General features: G+C 39.7%; 3 protein-coding genes across 4 annotated transcripts in view; 1 reads left to right on the plus strand and 2 right to left on the minus strand.

The window, feature by feature from the left end:
• The window catches only part of slc32a1 (solute carrier family 32 member 1), a 4,651-nt gene extending 1,342 nt beyond the window's left edge, over positions 1-3,309 (plus strand). The window contains exon 2 of the mRNA XM_034870138.1: positions 779-3,309. Coding sequence (XP_034726029.1) covers positions 779-1,966 — 1,188 coding nt within the window. The 3' untranslated portion in view covers positions 1,967-3,309. The remainder of the gene's footprint in view (positions 1-778) is intronic.
• Positions 3,310-4,343: 1,034 nt separating this feature from the next.
• On the minus strand, positions 4,344-13,070 carry aurka (aurora kinase A). Of its 2 annotated transcripts, XM_034869898.1 has the most exons (10): positions 13,061-13,070; positions 8,241-8,252; positions 7,685-7,750; positions 6,919-7,249; positions 6,785-6,827; positions 6,468-6,659; positions 5,821-5,959; positions 5,424-5,572; positions 5,020-5,194; positions 4,344-4,865 (listed from the first exon to the last, which is right to left on the minus strand). In XM_034869898.1, exons 3-10 carry the CDS (start codon positions 7,745-7,747, stop codon positions 4,683-4,685), a joined length of 1,275 nt encoding a protein of 424 aa, XP_034725789.1. In that variant the 5' UTR covers positions 7,748-7,750; positions 8,241-8,252; positions 13,061-13,070; the 3' UTR covers positions 4,344-4,682. The 2 variants fall into 2 exon arrangements, with proteins under 2 accessions (XP_034725789.1, XP_034725788.1); XM_034869897.1 differs by lacking the exon at positions 13,061-13,070 and having other exon boundaries at positions 8,241-8,552.
• LOC117943639 (PRELI domain containing protein 3B-like) lies at positions 10,849-18,454 on the minus strand. The gene is made up of 6 exons (XM_034869899.1): positions 18,168-18,454; positions 15,976-16,144; positions 14,621-14,710; positions 14,186-14,256; positions 13,985-14,087; positions 10,849-12,316 (listed from the first exon to the last, which is right to left on the minus strand). The coding sequence occupies exons 1-6, from the start codon at positions 18,197-18,199 to the stop codon at positions 12,200-12,202; spliced, it is 582 nt and encodes a 193-aa protein (XP_034725790.1). The 5' UTR covers positions 18,200-18,454; the 3' UTR covers positions 10,849-12,199.
• Between the last annotated feature and the right edge of the window lie 721 nt (positions 18,455-19,175).

Here is a 19,175-nt window from a genome sequence, read left to right on the forward strand (position 1 = left end):
CCCCCTACTCTACCTCCCCTCATCACACACATTCTTTGTCTGTATAGTGATGTCCAGTGATACCTGCATGCTCACTTTATACTCTGCATGGCATCGAGTAAATTAATCTACGAAAAACATCCTTTTTTAGACTTTGAGCGTATATATCTTAATCACATTGTTCCCATCTTCTTGGATTAATTTCTGGTTATTTAAAGTAACCATCAGCAGCTATAGCATAAAGCCCATGTACGAAATAAAGTTAAGATGTGTGAACATACGGGCCTATAGTTTTACGCAACATATGAAATGTAGGCTAATGAGTCACAATATTGTCTTGGATTTTTCATATGCAGACAGGAATAAATGGCATGAAGATTTGTATGTGTGGAGAAAATTTTATTTTAGAAATGACTGACCATCGTTGAGGATCTACTCGAAAGTGGAGTCTGCGTGTGTAGGCTATGCGACATAAATCCCTCGACCCAATGCCTTATCGGGACTGTAGTCATGGCGGTAACCGTGACGTCAGAGTGTGTCTCCTCCAGTTTGTGGTGATGTCAGAGGCGGGCGGATGCGCTCAAAGCAAAGTGGAAAACCCACAACATGAAAGCGGAAGAGGACATCCATTAAAGAGGCAGGCCAACCAAAGCCAAGGCCCACGTTTTATTAAGATTAGATTATTTAAAACAACACGTTCAGGATTTCTTTAGGATTTATTAGGCCTACTACTTGGTGACCAAGCCTTAAAAGTTTAAGCCATTAACAATGTTTTGTGTCCTTCCTTTTATGGTTATAGGGGATGTTCGTTCTTGGGTTGCCCTACGCCATCCTGCACGGAGGATACCTCGGACTCTTTCTCATTATTTTCGCCGCCGTAGTGTGCTGTTACACGGGGAAAATCCTAATTGCCTGCCTGTATGAGGAGGACGAAGACGGGCAGCTCGTCCGTGTGAGGGACTCCTATGTGGACATTGCCAACGCCTGCTGCGCGCCCAGATTCCCATCCTTAGGTGGCCATGTCGTGAATGTAGCCCAAATCATAGAGCTAGTGATGACTTGCATCCTGTATGTGGTGGTCAGTGGCAATCTCATGTACAACAGCTTCCCCAACATGCCTATTTCCCAGAAGTCGTGGGCCATCATCGCAACCATCGCTCTCCTCCCCTGCGCCTTCCTCAGGAGCCTGAAAGCCGTCTCCAAGTTCAGCTTGCTGTGCACAATGGCCCACTTTGTCATCAACGTCCTGGTGATAGCCTACTGCCTCTCCAGAGCGAGGGACTGGGCCTGGGACAAGGTCAAGTTTTACATCGATGTCAAGAAGTTCCCCATCTCCATTGGGATTATCGTGTTCAGCTACACCTCGCAGATCTTCCTGCCGTCTCTGGAGGGGAACATGCAGAAACCGAGCGAGTTCCACTGCATGATGAACTGGACTCACATCGCTGCCTGCATCCTCAAGGGCCTGTTCGCCTTAGTGGCCTACTTGACCTGGGCTGATGCAACCAAGGAGGTCATCACAGACAACCTGCCCCCAACCATCAGAGCTGTCGTCAACATCTTTCTAGTGGCCAAAGCTTTGCTGTCGTATCCGCTGCCGTTTTTCGCTGCTGTCGAGGTATTAGAGAAATCGTTTTTCCAGGACGGAGGACGTGCGATCTTTCCAGATTGCTACAGAGGCGATGGACGCATTAAATCCTGGGGGCTCAGTCTCCGGTGTATCCTTGTCGTGTTCACCTTGCTCATGGCGGTCTTTGTGCCACATTTCGCCCTCCTTATGGGTCTCACTGGCAGCCTGACAGGTGCAGGCCTGTGCTTTCTGCTTCCCAGTCTCTTCCACCTGAGGCTTTTATGGAGAAAGCTGCTATGGCACCAGGTTTTCTTTGATGTCGCCATCTTTGTAATAGGAGGTATATGCAGCATATCTGGTTTTATCCACTCAATGGAAGGGCTCGTAGAGGCTTTCAGATATAACATACAAGAGTAACTGCAAGCCATTGGCGGAACTAGATGTTAACTGCAAACCCCACCACTTAGTGATAAATTAAAACACAACTTCCCGGCAAGCGCAGCTCTCTGCTTTTTTCATGCGTAAAAAGCGCGCACACCAACACACGCGGACATTTTCGCACTCATACAGTCTTGCATCAAGTCAGAAAAAAATGCGCGCGTACACAGAAATAGATCCCGTGGTAGTGAAGGAATCCGATGCATCCACAACACACTATATGGACAATACATGTTGTAAACAAACGTACATATACATATTTTCCAGTGGAGTGAACGTTTACAATATTGACCTTAAACAAAAGTGCAAAAAGGGCAGTTTTTTTTCCCGTCGCTCTTGTGGTGCTTCCCCACATGAGTCTTCACTTCATGTAACGCTAAACGAGTTTGTGATGGACCGACTTTCGACAGCATAATGTGATTTAAGATGAGTTTTAAACGACGAAAAAAATAGAAATGCTACTTTCTTCTGTAGGTAATTTTCAATATGATTATGGACAGTGAATGTGGTGTTAAGTCCAGAAAAAGCCTGTGGACACAGAAGACGGAAAAATAACCCAATGGCAATAACCAGCAGTAGAAACACATATGAGCGCATATAGAATATTATAAAAGAATAGCGAAGTTTCATTAGAAATGAGGAAATTGGACCTTCCTGAGCAGTTTAAAATACTGGAAATGCAAAATATCAAAGAACAAAGCAGCTGTAAAAACTATGCATTGAATGTAAGATCGGCGTATTTCAGACACACAAAACCTAATTAAACTGGGATATGGAATTTAAAATTCCTTCAAATTTAGATTATCCTGCGTGAAAGTGTTAATGCCTTGATATTTTTTCTCCCATATTTTATTGAGCTTTTAAATTCGGCAATGACATTCACCTGACCTGTGATCCACATCCAAAGACCACACCTTGGCCCAAATTTCAGCTAGATGGGGACTCCATATTGAAACACTACACACTCAATTTGCCATAATGCTTTTTCCACCCACTACACTTGAAAACACACACGAAAATTCGGTGTCTGAAAATCTAAAAAAAGAAAAAGATTAAAGAGGAAAATGTGCATACAGACATTTTTCATTCCGTGCAATCCAACGGGTCCTGTGGAAATGTTATAAAACCGTATGTGTAGTGTGTTATTGTGGTTACAAAAAGATGGAATGTATATCTCAAAGTCGTTACCATATATCGTGAAATTAATATTAAAGAATAAAGAAATAAGTGAAATTATATTGTAAAAATGTGTGTGGTCTTATGTAAAACGAAAAACGTTCAGAACATGTATTTTTTTCTCTATAATAAAAGACAAAAAATGAAGAATATAGTTGTACTTATATTTTTGACTTGATCGAAATTGAGGTTAATTGACACCGTGTGAAGCCTGCGAAGGCCAAGTGGCTTAGAAACAATTAACCATACAGGGGCCCGGTGTTGGTGAGTCTAATCAAATCCTACCATCTTTTTCTAGGCTGTATATAATCTCGAGTTCTGGCTATATATGAAGTGAAAATACACGTTTGCAACCCTGCATGTTCAATAAAAGTAATCTCAACAGACTTTCTGCTGCAGGCAGCATCAGGCCTTATGGTCGACCTGTTCATCCAATGTTGATTTTTTTTGCGCAGACATCTGGACACACCGTTCATTCACTGAGTGGGCTAATCTCCAGATGTTGAAACATCAAGCTCCCGGCGGATGAAGTATCCAACTAATCTAGCATCTTAAAAAAAAGGCCGAGCCATATGCAACGTGATCACATCTTTTTAATGTGATCCCGGATTAACAGCCTTAGAAGCATAGTGAGGCTCTCTCTGTCTCCAAGGAGATCAACATATTCGATAGTTTTGTTAGGCGGTACCCCAGACTTTAGTTCAACATGCAAAATCAAGCATAACTGAAATAATTCTGCCCATTCCCTGTGGACAGGCATTGACAGACATAAAAGACAACCATCATATCCTTAACACGTTTTAGCCAAAAACATAATCTAGCCACACACAAGTATAACATTTATTAATTCTAGATAAGTTTTTAGGCGGATTTCCTACTATAATCAACTCCCAGACATAGACTGCATATTGCAGTCTACGCACCCAGACAGTTTTACCAACCATGATCGTGCCTGGAGAGCCACCTACTGGACAGGAGAGCTATTGCTTCAAAACAGAAAAATTACAGCAGTAGACCTCTCAGCATTTAGAACCTTCGCGGGGGGCGCGCTGGATGAAGCATACTGCTTATTGGACATAGTGCAATGTCTTGCTTACCATGTATTTAATACAATTTACTAGAGCTTGAAATGCACATAAGACAAACATAACATACTTATATTTTGCTTAATTCTCCAAGATATATATCCACAAAAGGTTAGTTGTCTTATTTTATTTCAAGTAATACCATTTTTGAAAAGCTCTATAAAATTCTCATAATTACACAAAAACAGTGAAATATTTACAGGCAATAGAATGCCACTGTTAAGAAAAAAAGGATAAGAACATAAAAAAAGACCAGAAAGTGGCTTAAGATGCCTGCAGACATAAACATCTACATGCAGTGATTTTGTAGTCAATATAGTGAGACAAGCAGATTCTGATAAATCAGTTTCACATCTTGGTACAGCACGAGTTCTGCACCACTCCACCCTCACACGTACACACCTCAGGTGTTGGGTGGAGGGGAACAAAGTGGCTTACTGGGGGGACTCCTGCTTGTTCAGGGTTGTGGGTTTCTTGGTGGCCATCTCAACCAACCAGGGGTGGGACAGGACTCCCTGGATGGACAGTCTGTGCATGGGGTTATGCTTCAGTAGCCTAGCAACCAAGTCTTTGGCTCCCGCACTAATAGTGGACTGTGAAGGGTAAGTGTACTCCACCTGGATGATAAAGACAACAAACAAAAAGTAAAAGAATTTAAAAAAGCAGTTAAACAAAATTGTACTGCAGGCCTGCAAACTCAAGTGGGATGAAAAAGACGACCGTTCTGAAACGTTGCGGCTTGACAACATACAGTTGCCATCTATACTTTACCCTTGATATTTTGCGGTAGGTCTCCTCATGACTTTTTGTTTCAAAGGGGGGACTTCCAACCAGGAACTCATAACAAAGGACGCCCAGACTCCACAGGTCCACCTTTTCATCGTGAGTTTTCCCCTCAATCATCTCAGGAGGCAAGTAGTCCAGTGTTCCACACAACGTGGATCTCCTGAACAAGGGAAGAGAAAAGGACGAAGAAAATTAAATAAAACTAAAAAGAGTATAGCCAGAAGGGGAACAATTTCTAACATGAGCAGACACTGAAGCAAAACAAATAAACGCAAAAAAAACGCACTAAAATATCAGTTTTACTACTAATGGGCACTACAGATTCAATACTTTAAAAACAGAAGGTAAAAACAAAAAAGTGTTGTTTTTACCAAAGCACATGTGCATACCTGGAGGAAGGTGTGTGAACAGACCAGCCAAAATCAGCAATCTTCAGCTCCCCGTTGGCCCCAAGTAACAGGTTCTCTGGTTTGATGTCCCGGTGGATCACCTTCTTGGAGTGGCAATAGTTGAGGGCATCTGCCAGCTCCATGATGTACTAGAACAGCACACAAGCATGGTGAATACAACATGCCTCACATCACCCGGTCAAACTTTGAAACGTTCAATAGACTCAAAACACTGAACATGAATTTCCTGGTATATGGAGTTAGTATACACCTATGAAAGCATTTGTTTTCCTGAATAAAAATGATACATGCATTTAAGTTGGTGATGTCAATTGCTCAGTTGATAGCAAAGTATATACACATTTGACAATTCAATCTCACTTTAATTGGCACTTACCGTGGCACTTCTGGCCTCATCAAAACATCCACAGCGCTGCAGCTCACTATACAGTTCCCCCTTGGGTGCAAACTCCAGGATAAGATACACACGAGACGCATCATGAAAGTAACCGTAGAGGCGCAAGATATTCGGGTGCCTGCAGGACAGCGAGGCAGAGGAGCATTCTGGATATCAAACTATTTCAAAAGAGCAAACGCAAACTATATGAAGCCAGCGGCTGCTTCATAGAAGCTTTTTACACATGAATATACATAATACACACACATTATTGATGTTGATAACTGAGTTTTTCTTGGTCACCCAAGAAAGGTAGAAGAGAATATTTCAGAATTCAAGTTCAGCATCAACTCCAAATGGCAATTACTGTCAATATTGCAAAATTCTCTTCTAGTTTGTCGCAGCTGCTGTTGATTACTGAGCTGACTAGACCTTTCCATTTTTCCCCTTGTCACATCATTTGAGTTTGTAACATTGACCTTGCAAGCAGGTTTGTCTTGCCGGTGGATCAGAATTCAGGTAAGCAGCAACAAAACTCCCTTTCAAATTTAATAATTAAGACAACCGCTGTGTAAAAACGCCCCTTGTCAGCCCAATTTCAGGCTTCACACTGGGCATTACATCACATAACTTAAACGAAACATTACCTGAGGTGAGACTGGATCTCCACTTCTCTCCTCAGCTGGTGCTCCACACCGGCCTTCTCTAGCTGCTTCTTGAAGAGCACCTTCAGGGCCAAGATGAACCTACTTTGTCGCTCTCTGGCCATGTAGACATTGCCAAATTTACCCTTTCCTAGGGGGCGGCCAATGTCAAAATTCTCCAGGCTCCACCGCTTGCTGTGTGAACAGAATTGCGCATAGTTACAGACAACACAACATGTAATCTTACCAAAGACTACACATATAGATAGATAGATATATACTTGGAAAAAAAAAGTATAGTGAATCACGCTAAGACATACTTTGATGAAGAGGTGTTGGCAGAATCCTTAATGGCAGGTTTGTCTAACAAAAGGGAATAAAGATATACATTTTAGGATCCTAAACCACCCACCAACACGGTTGAGTAGTGTTTCCACATATGTATTATGCTTACTTTGGGGCCTATCTAGCTTTGCCGGTTCTGTTGGTGGTTTGGCCGACTCCGGGTTAACCTTGAGCACGTCATGCGGTTTTGGATGGTTTTGTTGAGAAACACGTTTGGGCACTGAACCATAATGAGTAGAAGGGTTCACATTCTGATTAGCAAGGTGTGTGGACTTGACAGCAACAGGGGCATGAGATGCTGGTTTCTGGTGGCTCATAGGCCGCTGAATGCGCTGGGGTCCATTCGACACACCTAGAACCCGATGATGTGGAGTTGGTGTAACTACAGCAATCTGTGACTGCTGTGAAACTGGAATCCGCTTAGGTCCATCACCGTTTGTCTGCAAAGATAATTACCAAATAGTGAAGAAAATTGCTCTTAAAAAAGAGAAAACAATGAAGCCCCCCATCTTGCCTCCCTGCTTTGGTCCCTAACCATTTAAAAAAAAGATTAACAGTCTAGAAGATTTTCTTCTTTGACAACTAGCTAACCCAATCTTGTAGATACATTTATATTGGCTCCTAAATCCTAAACCCCAATTCTGTTCTATTAGCACTCAACTGTATGTTTGGGTATCTCCCTGTAAGTCCATGCCTACTCATAGCCATGTATCTGGTGTTTATGATTTTAAACCTGTAAAGTGTGCAGAGACTGAGGTGCACTAAAATTTTAAATTGAAAGCTTAACGCATCAACATCAATACAGAATGACAAAAGGTCAGAAAAGTCAACAGTGATTTCACACTTTTCAGTTGTATGGTAATAGTAAGCCTCACCTTCACTTCGGGCCTATGAAGTTTCATGTCTTTTGTCTGCTTAACCCTGGCAGAAGACTCCATTTTCTGGAGAAAAAAAAACAATTGTGGAGGTTGCTTCATTTGGAATCCAACAAATCATAAAACACTTAATGTAGGGTTTAGAGCTACAACAAAAAGGTCAAGTCACTAACACAGAGATAGTAGCGTTAACGTTAGCTAGTCATTTAACCGTAGTTAGACACTCTAGGTCGATTTTACTTAAATTGCTGGCGTTATTTTCACAATGGGTACCACACATTTTCCATTAAAAAACCTCGGGGGGGGTACGTATTTTTTTCCAATACTTTCTTTTCTATTCCGTAGCTAACTTAACCAGAACTGGACATTCACGCTGCCAGAAACGTTCAACAATGTTACGTTAGCATGGCGCATCGCGTGGCTAACTTTGCCGTGCGTTAGTGACTAACGCTAAATCGTGAAATTCAGAGCTAACGCTAAGCTAACATTTGCGTTTTGCTAACCATAGCATCCAAAATATCCAACACAATACTATAGATACTCATACTTTACTTACCTAAATATGTTACTGTAAGACGACCGAGACCACTGGCCGATAATTTAACCAGAGCAACGTCCCCGTTAGCTCCCAAGTAGGAAGCTTCACCCTCGCTAGCTAACGTTGCTGGTTTAAGTTACCTTGATAAATTGTTATTTTGGCTAACGGTACATAAGTATTCAGCGTAACGTTAACAGGAGGCTCCTTTTAAAAGCCGGTTCAATGTTGTGCGAAGCTCAAACCAAACTATAAACTCGGACGTATTCAACTTGAATTGTGGGTGGCTAACACTTCCTGAAACACTGCTTGTTTGATTTCAAATGTCCCTCTATTCAAAACCTTTAAATACACCACAGCTTCCGATTGGTTGAGAGAATGCTCTGTGCTCGCTCACCATTGGTTGACACGGTCTGTAGCGTGGCGTCAGAGGAAATCCTCCCAAACAGCAGAGGGCAGCAGACCTGCAGCAGACAAGACATTGCTGACCGTCGAGTACCTTCTGAGCTAAATTGATTAAATAGCTGCCCCTTTTATTTTGAACGGTCGGTTGTCTGTATTTTATTAGTCTGGCTTAGTCTTAAAATGATCATGGCTGTGTGGTCAACTCTGGACACTAAATGCTTAATGGACTGGTGCTACTTTGCGATTAAGAAAACAGAGTAGCAAATTAATGTTCTGTGACACTGATTGATAAACAATAGTAAGGCTACTTTTCATGTTGTAGTGTATATAAACTGGACTTTTTAATTGTATTTATAGTTTGACTTAAAATGGAAAATAAGCACCTTGTGTTTTTTAATATCACATTTGAAGATAAATCCCTGTTTTGACTTTATTTATCTGTTATATATATATGAAAAGAGAGACTGAGCAGGGACCCCCTACTACATGTATTGAATAAAAATAACTGGGCCTACAATAACATTTAGGGCGGCCTAAAGTCTTCATACATACCTTTTTAGTCCATAGAATACTAAGCTATCAAAATAGCCTGTCATAAGGGCTGGTATGATTTCATAAATCATGTTTATTGTTAAACATACTGTACATGGTGCATAATGAATCCTTAGGATTAACTGTATGATCTGTGGATGACCTTAGACTACCTGATCTATAGGCCATTAAGCAGTGGGGATTTTATATTTGCTAATAATATATTGATTCCGTGTTAAGACTTTTTACGTTTAAAAAAAAACTTGTCTCTGAGGACCTCCCTAGTAGTTCAAGGCCCCCTGTTGAAGATCCCTGAACTAGGCTACACACAAATCTTTAGCCACCTGTACACATGCAATATGTAAGGCTATAGATAAGAGTATGGACATCCATCACAGCTTAAATCAACACATGTTCATTTATACAGGAGGCAAGAACATTTCTTACCAGATCCCTAATATTGTATCTTTTAAACAGCATGATGTTGTGTAAAATCTGGTAGCACTTTATGTTTTGTGTCCATTATGAGTTTTCAAACAATTAATTATTTACATTCGTTCATGTAGGAACGTTTTAGGAGGTGTGTGTATATCAGTGGTCATAGTTTTATACAAAATGCACTTACCATAAAGAAAAAGGGATGGCATACATTGTACAGTTAATATTTCAAATGACTATATTGTCAACCATTCACATCACACTTTTCTTTCTCTAGCCAGTAATTTAAAAACAACAACATATAATCGGCTTAAGTCCAACCTTTTTTCCTAGATTACATTACATAAAACAATTTTTATACTACTTCTCAAGTCGAAATTGCAAGGCCAGCATTTGGCCACAGCGTGGCAGTATGTAACTACTGAATTTCATAGCAAGTGACACTGAACATTAGATGAATGCAGTTGTGCTGGCCGACAACTACTGTAGGTATGTAGACTCTAATAATATAGAGCAGGTGTCTTCAACGGTTTTTTAACCAAGGATCCCTTAACTGAAAAAGAGACGGAGCAGGGACCCCCTACTACATATTGGATGAAATTAAGTTGCATATTAGATAAGTCAACAATAATGTGTAGGGTGGCCTAAAGTCTGTGTATGTATAATTTTTTTTTTTTAGCATAGAATACAAAGCTATTAAAATAACATTTTTTGGCATGACTTTATTTATCATCTTTTAATGTTACACATACATGTGGCACAGTGAGTCCTCAGGAACCGTATCTGTGGATGGCTACCTTAGTGACTACCTTACAGGCCAGTGAGCGGGTCATTCTTAGCAAATTATGGCATTTGCTAAGAATGACTCAAGCCTGTCATCAGTGGGGATGTAAATGTGCTAATATGTTGGATTCATGTTAAAACATTTTTTTTGTTAACAAATTTAATGTAGTTTAAAAACAAAAAGGACCCCCTAGGGGCCCTGGACTCCGGTTGAAGATCTCTAAAATAAAGGGAGCACCTGAGGAGCATCCCATCACACCCTTTAGTTAATAATGACTTTTGGAATGCATTTATTGAGCATCTCTTTACTAAGCCTCCAAAAGGAAACTGCTGAAGCTATTATTTTGCAGATCATATTCACTTGACTTACTATGTTTTCACATAGGCTTGAAAATTCCTTTTGATAAAATATCTACTGTTATATATTTCTTGTACTAAATGCAAACTCAAATGTTTTGATTTACTCCTTATAAGTAACCAGGCCTTTTTATTGTAGGAGCAAATTTGAAGAATTACTGACAAAGATCTTCTATTAAACAGGTTAAAATATTTTCATTTTATTGCCACATTCTGCAGTTGGTAAAACCATTTTTCTTTTTTAGGGCACCTAGACAAAATCCAAAAATTACAATTCCTAACTAAGCATGTGATATGAGATTTTTTCAACTCACTACTTCTTTCAATAAATATTCCTGTTACAGGAAGAATATATATATATATTAAAGAAACTAAATCTTTCTTCATCACCACACTGCTGTCACATCACATTTAGAAAGACCTTCTCAAATGCCAATTGTCTCTCAAACAGGAATACCAAAACATTCACAGATTATCAGCATCATCTGCATTTGTGGCAGCTTTTCTTTGTTACAATAACTGTTTTGTAAGTGTGCGTAAGAGTAAAATCCATGGTTTCAGCCTTCACACTGACAGGACGTGCGGAGAGTTCTGTGTTATTAAGAACCGTCTCATGTGTATTAATAAAACTGTTGGAGTTTAGTTAACATGTGCAGGCACAGTATGCAACTAAAAGTGTATTACTTCGATATAAATCAGTCCACACATCAGACTGATTTATATCAAAGTTATACTAACGTAGCATTTGAGAAGGTCTTTTCCATTACTTAAAAACATAAATATGGTAAATATATTGATCCTTCATTTCACTTAAATACCAACAATATTAGCTATCACATAATTACAAAATACAGTTTGTATTCAGGCTTACATACAGTACTTTGCCTGGTGCAGTGTCTTGTTTTAACTGAGGTCCCGGTACAAAATGTAGTTTGAGGCGATGGCTCCTCAACAGAACTAAACCTGACATTGAAACATTTTATTGGCGTGTCACTGTTGATGTTCACTAAACCATTTACAATCTTGACACCTGAAACCTCTTCCATGTACCCCATTACACTTGACTCCTGCCTAAACCACACATTGTTTTCTGCCACTTTGTCTCAACAGTAACACCTATCCATCTCACCATAACTTGACTCTGTCACTGTAATAAGAGAGTTAATGCCAGAGGACACTTCTGAGGTCATTTGCAAGATGAAAACACAGCTGGCAAAGGGTGCAGGACTAAAAGCGTGGTGTCTGCTTTGGCACTTTTCTTGTGTTTTCCATTCATCCAGTGCCTTGAATACCTCTTTGCTACAAGTTTCCAAACCCACAGATAACAGTGGTGTTTAAACTTCAGTTAATCTAATGTAGATAGTAAAGTATATGAGATCCAGAGCACCAAAACGGCATCATAAAGAGAGGCTGGTTGGACTGTCGTGAAGTTTCTCTCAGACTCTGCTGCAATAGAAAGGTAGGTGTCATTTCTCAGTGACTGCAGCGGCCATGGGGGTCCGCATGGTCCCACGTGCTGTGGCTGCCAGCTCTTCAATCTCTGCATTTAGGCGCCTGATGACCCACTCCATGGCTTCCCGGCCCTGATCGAGAACAAATAAAGCATTAGTCCATAGGAGTCAATATAAAGAGCATTACATCAAACTGAATAGACAAATGACAAAAATAACCCGTTGGCATCAAAAAAATAAATAAATTGAGGGGTCACAGGATAACTCCCACCTTTCAAAGTCCAACAATTTCTGAAGCGTTCTGTAATTAGTCCAGCATGTCTACTTTGCACAGTGATTGCAGTGTTAAGATGAGAAAGTATCCAGGGTTTGGACAAGTCGCTTTCTAATATTTCACACTACTTCCATCACTTTTTGTATGTAAAAACGAAGAGCAACCCCAGAAATCCTTTTTAGGAAAGATTCAATATAAGTATGCTCATTAATCCCTGTAGTCATGTGTCCATCAACGTATTTCCAAAAATCTTTTTAAAAAATCCTCAAATTTGCCAAAGAATTTGAGGTGGTTTAAGAGTTTTAAGCGTTAATGCGCAAAACGGGAGATGGAAACAGCTTTGCCAAATAAGTGGTGTTAGCCACCATCAACGCACATGAAGGAACGGGGTATGGGTTCCATTCCGTGCGCCGTACACTTGAGGCACAAGGAGCGTAGCGGAGTTGCGGTGCGCTATAGCCTGTGCCACGTTGGGTAAACTGACGAATTGGTTCAACAGCTTCAATCATGTGGCCCTGCAACCGCGTATACAGCGGTGTACATTTGGCTTACGGACACCAAATGTCTCTGCCACAACCTTGTATTCTGCACAGGTAGCCAACTTGTACAACGCTACATCTCTCCCTTTATCCAAAGAACTTAGCTTCTAAAACTCTTGGATTTAGCAAGCCAGTTTGCAATCTACAAACATGCGTCATATCAACTTGTGACACAACTACGCTTTGCGTAATCTTGTTCATTCGCTCTAAACCAGTTGATGGAAACGCTTCCAATTCACATTTTCTATTTCTGCATCATTTTAAAAGTTCGCTTAAAATTCACATGACAATTAGATGGAAACATAACTAGTGTGTTGCACCTAAATACTCAATGATATAAGTTTTTACATAATAACAGAATAGAGTTTATGTTTAGAACTAAGTTTTGGTACACAATTACGGACAACCGATGAGGTTTATTTGTGTGCATTATCCATTTTTGAATGATTATTGTGTTGGCTCTATGCTAGCTGGCTTTTCTTTTGCCTTCACATGTGGACGGACAAAACATTGTATGAATTAGCTTGTTAGGAGCGTAGCGTAACCTTGTAAAAAATGTTATTTTGTTACACAAAATTCTGTTTATTTTTCCGGACTTTCAAATTTTCTATTTTTTTCTTCTGAAATATTGTTTATTTTATTTTTAGAGGGAGTCTAAACATCCATCAAATTAAACAATCTAAAAAGGAACTAAGAAAGAAAGTCATTCCTTGGCGACACTGCTCACAACAGACATTTAAAAAAAGGGCCACAAGTAGACATTTCTTCATTTTAAGAGATTCACATAAAAAAAAAAGGTTGGTACTAGTCTAAAGAACAGTCTTATCATTTTGAAGTAGTTAAGAAAAAAAAAAAGCCTGTCTTAAGCCATATTTGTCAATTTGGCAAATATAGTTAATGTTGTTTAAAGTGCAGGACCCAGGAAGTAACCAGAAAAGAGCCTCACGCATAGCGTCCCACCTGAAAGAGTTTTTAGTGGTTGCTTACCTTTCCAGCGTTAACAGAGATGGTGCTCGCCAGAACTCCCTCCAAGTAACTGCTGAGACTAACTCCTTTTACAGAGATGATCGCCTCCTGGGTCAGTATTGTCCTAGTGTAAAAAAAGAGGGTTTCACAAAATCATGGTTAAAATTGTCAAATGGTTTTAGAAATCCATGATTAAAAATGAAACGCCATGTAAAAACTTACTTGTCTTTATCCTCAGGATGTGGTTTGTATGTCAACTTTTCATCCACAGACACCATGTTCGTGAAAGTGATCTGCAGAGGAAATAGCACAAGACAGGGATATGGTAATGTGTACATAAACTGTTTTTCACAAGACCAAAACAAGAGTTGTCAGACAAGTCTCAAACAGCATTACATACTTCGATTGTTGAAACGTGAGCTATCCCCGGTGAAACCACCAAGACTTCATTCCAGAGTTTCCAGCATTTAATATTAAGCTTATGTGTGTTCAAACAAAGTCACATAAAGTGGATCTAGATGAGATATCCCAAACTGATTTTGTGGACAGATAAAAAGGTTTCATGAGCTACACTCCCTCACTAAGGTTACATTTCAACATTAACCCAAGGGTGCCAGAGGAGGGAGATGATGGGTATGTTGTGTCATTAGTACTCACATTTGAGGATTGAAGTTCAAAAATCTTCTCTTTGGGATCCACAACCGTGTGCTCCTGAACATACGTGTACGTTCGAGCGTTACCAATGATCTGAAGACAAAGAAAGAAACACACTTTACTACAAAGTGAAATGAACTGCAAACAATTGCAGATGTTACTCAATCAATGTTCTTTTTTTTGTGCAGCATTTCACATTTTAAAATGGTAACTTTATTTATTAATTTACTAATTTTTTATTGTTTTGACACAAATACACAAAGCTTTCTGTCCTGTACGAAGTTCCTACACAAATTGTCTGTTGACTTTGGCTGAATTTACCTGAAGTTTCCTTTTTTTTTTTTACTTTATCAGTGCTTTCAGTAGAAACACAACAGTGCAAATTGAGATAATTGAGATGAATTATATGCAGTTAATCTGCATATCTCATCAGGCATACCTCTGATAAGAGGCATCATGTAGGTGAAGTTCAACCTAAAAATATCTTCATGAAATTAAAGATTAACATCTGTATAAATCTACTACTACCCCACTTATAGACAAGCATCAGAGCTGCTAGCTTGAGTTGCAATATAATACCGAGGTTTCTGTCATTTATCAATGTTAAAAGAGTGATCAGTTTTTTGAGTACAGAGGGAAATTGGCATCGCAGAAAGACACCTTCATGATACATCTAGTACACACACACACACACACACACACACACACACTGCATTGAGACAATCTGATTAAGGGTTACGCTAATAACTGGGACAGTCTGTGTTATAAACTGTCCTTGGAATTAAAGGGGCTGCCATTCATAGATGTCACTGACTCCAAGCCCTTTATCAGACACATAATATTATCTTCTCCAGCGTAATCATCCATGAATTCGGAGAACCAAAAGACATAGGAGAAGAGTTCTAATGGCCAGTTGCAGAAATCCAGATCCATCACTGCTTTCTATTCTAGTGTCCTCTAGTGATAACCCAGCAGACAGAGATGGAAAGAAACATCACATGCTGTCGTAGGTTACAAGTCAGCAATGACCAAAACGGCCCTATCGTGTCTTGTACAACACGAGCCATAGCAATGACAAAAATGACTGTACCATGTCCAGTACAACACGAGCCATGGCACACAGCCATGAACTCGCCCCTAGGCTCATCACCAACCAGCTCTGCTGCTACTGCTGCCCCTGGACAGGAATAGCCTTGGGACTAAAGGCCATGGAAAGCATTAACCTGTACTATCTCCCACATCAAGTCATGTGTTTTTTTATTTAGAGTCATTTGTACTGTACATTTTAAGTGTGACCAAAACAGTTAAACTACAAGGGTAGTGCAGAGAGGTTTTTTGAGACTAGATTTGAAACTTACAGATTTGACTATAGATGGAAGACCCCACTCTGTGCTAAGCAGTCTTTTACTGTGGAGGCGTCCCTGTTTATCGATGCCTCGGTCCAAAACATCCACTCCGATCACACTGGGGTTCATGGGGTTGGGATACTTCTGCATAGCAGCCTTGGTCACCGTCTCCCAAGGATGGCTGTGAAAGAAAAATAATATAGTAGTATACAAACGCACAGACTGACTAACTGACAAGCTGACTTTGAGTGAAAGTGTGTAGAGACATGTCTTTACAATTAAAAACAATTGTGTTATCCAACTGGACTTACTTTTTGTTTTTTATTGATGAAAATTGAATACTCTATCTCAATCTTAGTTACTAATACTCAAGTACTGTACTTGCAGTAAGTACAATTTCAAAGTAGGCATATTTGTCCTTTACTAAAGTATTTCCATGTTATATTACTTTGAACTTCTTTACATTTCAGAGGGATATTTTGTAATTTTGGTTCCATTACATTTATCTGAGGGCTGTAGTTACTAGATATTTTACAAATTCAAATTTTACATACAACATATAGAATCATCTCATTAAATATGATGCATTGGTACAGATTAAACTATCCTATGGCATATGAAATAGTTGAAAAACATTTGACCAACCACGACAACAGTAATGCTACTTACACATGACTGTGTCAGTGGTAATAATCCATTAAAATGTAATAGCAGACCACTTACAGCGGCCATTTTTCAGCACTTTACAACACTTGAGTAGCCTACATGTTGCTAATATTGCATACATGTTTTTACTTAGGTAACATTACTCAATGCAGAACTTTATCTTATGATGGTGTATTATTATAGACATTAAATTAGATAAGATAAGATACACCTTTTATCTTCTACCTTTACCCCTGTGGGGAAATTTGGTAAAAAATTACTATTTTTCGCAAGGATTTAAACTCATTCACTACTACGTTTGTGACAATTTTAGCAAATTAACCGAGCTGAGGGCACCAACAATTCATTCAACAATCTCATATAAAAATCAGGCATTTTTTTAATTAGCAATGTAAGGTAAATAGGAGTCGAATCCATGATGTAATATTATGATAATGTATATTATGATAATGATAATACATCCATGCATTCAACTAATCTAAAAATGATTATTCAGTGGTGGCATTGAGAAAAGTGAGAGGTGGAAGGTTGCCACGGAGACGCCTGAACGCGCCAACCAACGTAAGTGACGCAACCAGACCGAAGCAGTCACGGCAAAAGTAATGTAGGGGAAAGGTCGCGCTGGGGTTAGATGCTAGATCGCACCCGATACACGTGTCGACGGCAACACATGAGCACACTGCGCAGGCGTTAATTCCCCGTCCGTCTTTGCAGCCGAAGACAGACTGTACGGAGCATATAGCGGCACCTTCAACCGTAAGAAATCACCAATTAAGGCGTCTAACGCGAAAAATTCACATAAGGGCATGTTTCTGAAGGAATGTGATCCGAAACTTAACAGACGTTAACAACATCGCTGTCAAGATTTCAGCTTTCCCTGACCGCTCTCACGCAGTGGAATGATTTTGTTTAGCAGCAAAATCATCAATTAGGCTTCTAAATCAGAAACTACGCAAATGAATGTGATCCGAAATTGGGGAGACATAATTAACAACATCGGCTACCAAGGGTTTGTAAAATATATCTAAACTGACTGGTTTTGAAGTAAAAGTGTGACCGCAGTTAGGTGTGATCTAGCATCTCCCCGCGCGGGGTGTATAGACCTGCCGGCTGGTTATACAATTTCACAGCGCTTTTTTGCAACGACAGTTGTGCTTACACGATTCCCATTGCATACACTTTTTACATTTATTTAAAAACAAAAGTAAGTTATTGCGTGCCTCATACTATATATATTTAGTTGAAAGAAAAAGCCACTGACTGCCGTTAGGAAAATTTGGCTACCGTATGTAACGTTACAAGCTAGTAACTAGCTAAGCTTCAAGTACTAACGTTAGCATACTAACGTAGATAGTAACACAAGTTATTGTTAGCAGCGTTTTCTTGTTAAAGTTTTCTAAACCATGCGTGTGTTCACCGGATTATAAACGCGAAACCAGCAGAACCAGACAATGAACCGCCGGACCATGTCTAACACATCACCAGACTAAAAAGAAATGTACCTAGCTAGCTTAACAGACTGAGGTTAGGCTACTTACTTAAAGATGTGCTCTGATACCCAGATCTTCATGGTTTAACTAGATAGCTGGCAGATGCTACTGATGCCGGAGTCGAGGCGCAGATAAACCGGGAGGCTGTGACTGAAATCAGTGTAACTGTAAGTCTCCTCCCAGTGTACCTCAGTAGTCACGTGGGGAGTTTTATAGTGACGCATTTCCGCTGGTCAACATGCCGCAATAGTGTGCTGACGTCTATGGTGCTGACACTGTGGACAGCTGAATGGAATAAAGGTCTATGTTATATTTTACTCGACAATTGGCAAACGACTAAAACTATAAGAACATCGCTCTTCACATTAACCAACAGCCTTCAGCAATATGTCCTATGAACTAACCTAACCACAGTATAGGATCAGCCATTTAACCTATGTTGCACAATTCAGCTCAGTGAAGGTTGAACGTTATCATGCAACCTTGAATGAAGAGACAGCGGGCTGTTGACGCAACAGCATCAACTCAATGGTCGGATCTTCATGCATAATAGCAAGTGTGGGCATTGTTCTAATAGCCTATGTGGGCTATTTAAGTGCAATATTCAATGGGCCATTCATTTTTACTTATCACTGCTGTCAACACCCGCCTGAAGAGAATGACGTTAGGATAATATTTCTATAATATAATTTACAGAAACCAGTTAGAATGATTTTCAAACATTGTCAACAGCAAGTTGGGACATCATGAAAGGTCTGTGTCTGCTTTAGTTCTGTTTGTTTTCTCAGACTTTCTTTTAATTTTATCTTTTTTTCTTGTGATTTATAATTAAAAAATAAAAATGGAATAGAAGTAGCCTATATTCTGTTTATCTGAAAAAGTACAGGCCATGTATCAAAATCTGTGGTTATACATTACACTTGATAAAACATTATTAATGCTGCCTGTCGGGATCAGGTGAGTTTTGGTCACATTTTGTTGCATATTATCCTGGCATATGTAACAGTTAAGTTTAGAGATTCTATCCCCTTTTGACCTCATTGCCACATTGTAACT

Source organism: Etheostoma cragini, chromosome 4, assembly GCF_013103735.1.
Source record: "Etheostoma cragini isolate CJK2018 chromosome 4, CSU_Ecrag_1.0, whole genome shotgun sequence".
In the NCBI taxonomy this organism is placed as follows: domain Eukaryota; kingdom Metazoa; phylum Chordata; class Actinopteri; order Perciformes; family Percidae; genus Etheostoma; species Etheostoma cragini.